Consider the following 3,221-nt stretch of genomic DNA (forward strand, 5'->3'; position numbering starts at 1 on the left):
ATAAGGAAATTGCCCTCATTTTGCTAATAAAGGAGGCACCAAAAGGGCCATCACCAGCCAAAATACACAGGGAGCAAAGTGCTAATGCCTCCCTTCTGTCACACAGCCTTTCTCCTTGCAATCTTCTTAATTGCCCCATATTGGCCACCATTTTCCAGGCTTTTGAATTTTTCCTGCTTTGTCTGCCTCTGGACCCAGGCTCCTAGCCCCATGAGAGGGGCAAACCAGTCGAGTGTCTCTGAGTTCCTCCTCCTGGGTCTCTCCAGGCAGCCCCAGCAGCAGCAGCTCCTCTTCGTGCTCTTCCTGAGCATGTACCTGGCCACGGTCCTCGGAAACCTGCTCATCCTCCTGGCCATCAGCATGGACTCCCGCCTGCACATCCCCATGTACTTCTTCCTCTGCAGCCTGTCCTTCGTGGATGTGTGCTTCTCCTCCACCACTGTCCCTAAGATGCTGGCCGACCACATATTCGGGAGCCAGACCATCTCCTTCTCTGGGTGTCTCATGCAGATGTATTTTGTTTTCATGTTCGTGGACATGGACAATTTCCTCCTGGCTGTGATGGCCTATGACCGCTTTGTTGCCATATGCCACCCCTTACACTACTCAGCAAAGATGACCCACCAGCTCTGTGCCCTGCTGGTCACTGGGTCGTGGGTCATTTCCAACCTGAATGTCCTGTTGCATACCCTGCTGATGGCTCAACTCTCATTCTGTGCAGACAATGCCATCCCCCACTTCTTCTGTGATGTGACCGTCCTCCTGAAACTCTCCTGCTCTGACACACACCTCAATGAAATGATGATTCTGACTGAGGGTGCCCTGATCATGATCATCCCATTTGTTTGTATCCTGGTATCATATATACACATCACCTGTGCTGTCCTGAGAGTCCCATCCACAAAGGCAAGATGGAAAGCCTTCTCCACCTGTGGCTCCCACCTGGCTGTGGTTTCCCTCTTCTATGGCACCATCATTGCTGTGTATTTCAACCCTTCATCCTCACACTCATCTGAGAAGGACACCACAGCTACTGTGATGTACACGGTGGTGACTCCCATGCTGAACCCTTTTATCTACAGCCTGAGGAACAGGGACTTGAAAAGGGCTCTTGGAAGAGTGGTTGGCAAAAAAAACATTTTCTGTCTAAGGAGAGAATCAAAACTGTCTCATCCCCATGCAAATTTATTTTTTTGTCAATTGAGTATCAGTTGAACTATTTTGTCAAAGACAGTCTGGAAACAAACATATTTATGTTGTGCTAGGGGCATGTAGAAGACAATCATTATTTGTGGATCTAATTCACCTGTAACTTGTTGCATCTACCAAGTAATGAGACATCTTTTTAATGACTAACTTTTGAATTATTTTACACCCATGTCCAGTTTTTCCTTTTTAAGGAAATGTTTAGAAGGATACATGCTCCACATATTTTTGAACATTAGAATCACCTGGAAGCTACAGTCCACTGATGTCCAGGTCCCAACCCTGACCAAACAGATCAGGGTCTCTGGAGGTGGGGCCCCAACACTGAGATTTTAAAAATCTCTTGATTCTACTGTGCAGTTAGGATGGAGAATCACTGGTCTCCATCATCTCATGTGTTCTCTGTCATGGTCAGTCGTAAAGATTGGGTCACAAAAACGCTCACAAGATTAGTTTGGAGACTCAGATAAAGGAACAGCCGTGTAAAATATGAGGACTGAAGTGGAGAGTAACATTTCAGGTGAGACTCAGAGGCCCAGATGGACTTGTGGCTTAGAGCATCAAGAGGTGAAGCCATGCAGAATGAGGAAACCCTCTGTGAGCATCCTGATTGGCTATCTGATCTTAGAGGGGGCGGGGTCAGTCAGGCAATTATTGATACCAGGGATACAAATCAACATTTGCTATTCCTTCTGCTGGGACCAACCCCCCCCCCCACTTTCTTCTCTCGCTAGCAATCCTCTTTCACACCTTCAAGAGCCAAGCCAAGTGCCACCTCTTCCTCCATTAGGCCTCCTGATTCTCTCTTCTGGTTCTCTAGCTCTATTTTTTTCTTTGGTTTATTCTTCCTCTCCACAAGGGTTTTCCACATATTATGAGACCCCCCTCCCCCATACCCAAATGCACATGCTATTCACCTTGTACCCGTGTCTGGCAGTGCTCTTAGACCAAAGGCAATACTCAAATCTAGATGAAAGAAAAAAATGGATGAATGAATATCGCCTTAACTTCTAATCTGGACATTCTTTCTTGAGTTTGTAAAATTGCCCATTAAAAAAATCACTTTTGTTATTTGACAGGTAATACCTAATTATGGAACATAAAAATCATAAAGATGAAAATTAAAACAACCTGTAAATTTGCTGCTCCAAGATATCCGTGGTAATACACTTATAGTTTTAGAAAAGTTGGCTGCAACCTTTCCATATAATTTTGTGTTCCAATTTTCCATCTCCTTCCCATGTCAGTAAAGTTCTTAGAAATGTGATTTTAATGGCTGCATGATATTTTATCCATTCATACGTGCAATATAATTTGTCCATTTCTTGACCCTGGACAATTTCAATTGTTTCTGTACTGTAAATAACGCTGCTGCACACTTCTTGGTGTATAAATCTTCGCGTTCCTTAATGTCACATGACCTATTTCCCCAGCTGGGAGTAAAAATTTAGGTCATCATTCCTTTATTTCTTCATTATTTCTGCCCACCCCACCTGTTAATCCTAGCAGGGTTCCAATACCTCTCTCTTAGTGTCAAAGCATCCCAGAAGGTCATTCAATCAGCCAGCCAATCTCGCTTTCCGCTGCCAGGTGGAGAGAGAGAACCGGAAGTTGGATCCACCCACTGGCATGATTGCGTGAGTTGCTAGGACACAGTGCAGCTCCTGAACCTTGGTCTTATTCCTGGAGGCCTGTTTTGCTGCAGCATTGATGCTCGTAGTTCACATCCCTTTGCGGCCCGTCTATGGCCTCAGGTCACAGCTATCGGAACTCATATTTACTTTATCCCCCATTAAGTTCTGACTCTGCGTCCTGGTGGCTACGCGCACCGAGACTTCCAGCTCCACTCTCTCAGACCAGCTCTGCCCATGAACACCCAGCTCAGATTTACCCTTCTGCCTTTGAGATTCCTGCTGGATCCTTGGGGTCTTTTCTGTATGGAATGGACTTCATTCAGGTTTCTGCTATGTCATAACTATATCTGTGAAATAGAATTCAAATAAGTATATATGAAG

At 45.2% G+C, this 3,221-nt stretch overlaps 1 protein-coding gene across 1 annotated transcript; it reads left to right on the forward strand.

The window, feature by feature from the left end:
* Positions 1 to 210: 210 nt before the first annotated feature.
* On the forward strand, positions 211 to 1,996 carry LOC130861040 (olfactory receptor 1F1-like). Its single transcript, XM_057749540.1, has 2 exons — positions 211 to 1,122; positions 1,871 to 1,996. The coding sequence occupies exons 1-2, from the start codon at positions 211 to 213 to the stop codon at positions 1,994 to 1,996; spliced, it is 1,038 nt and encodes a 345-aa protein (XP_057605523.1).
* The last annotated feature ends 1,225 nt before the right edge of the window (positions 1,997 to 3,221 follow it).

Source organism: Hippopotamus amphibius, chromosome 9 (assembly GCF_030028045.1).
Source record: "Hippopotamus amphibius kiboko isolate mHipAmp2 chromosome 9, mHipAmp2.hap2, whole genome shotgun sequence".
NCBI classification, from domain to species: Eukaryota; Metazoa; Chordata; class Mammalia; order Artiodactyla; family Hippopotamidae; genus Hippopotamus; species Hippopotamus amphibius.

What these genes read in the sequence shown, in the direction of transcription:
- LOC130861040 (XM_057749540.1), top strand. Translation starts at nt 211, where the DNA reads ATGAGAGGGGCAAACCAGTCGAGTGTCTCTGAGTTCCTCCTCCTGGGT. An exon ending in AAAGGGCTCTTGGAAGAGTG is followed by an intron (nt 1,123 to 1,870) that starts GTTGGCAAAAAA and finishes TATTGATACCAG; the next exon opens with GGATACAAATCAACATTTGC.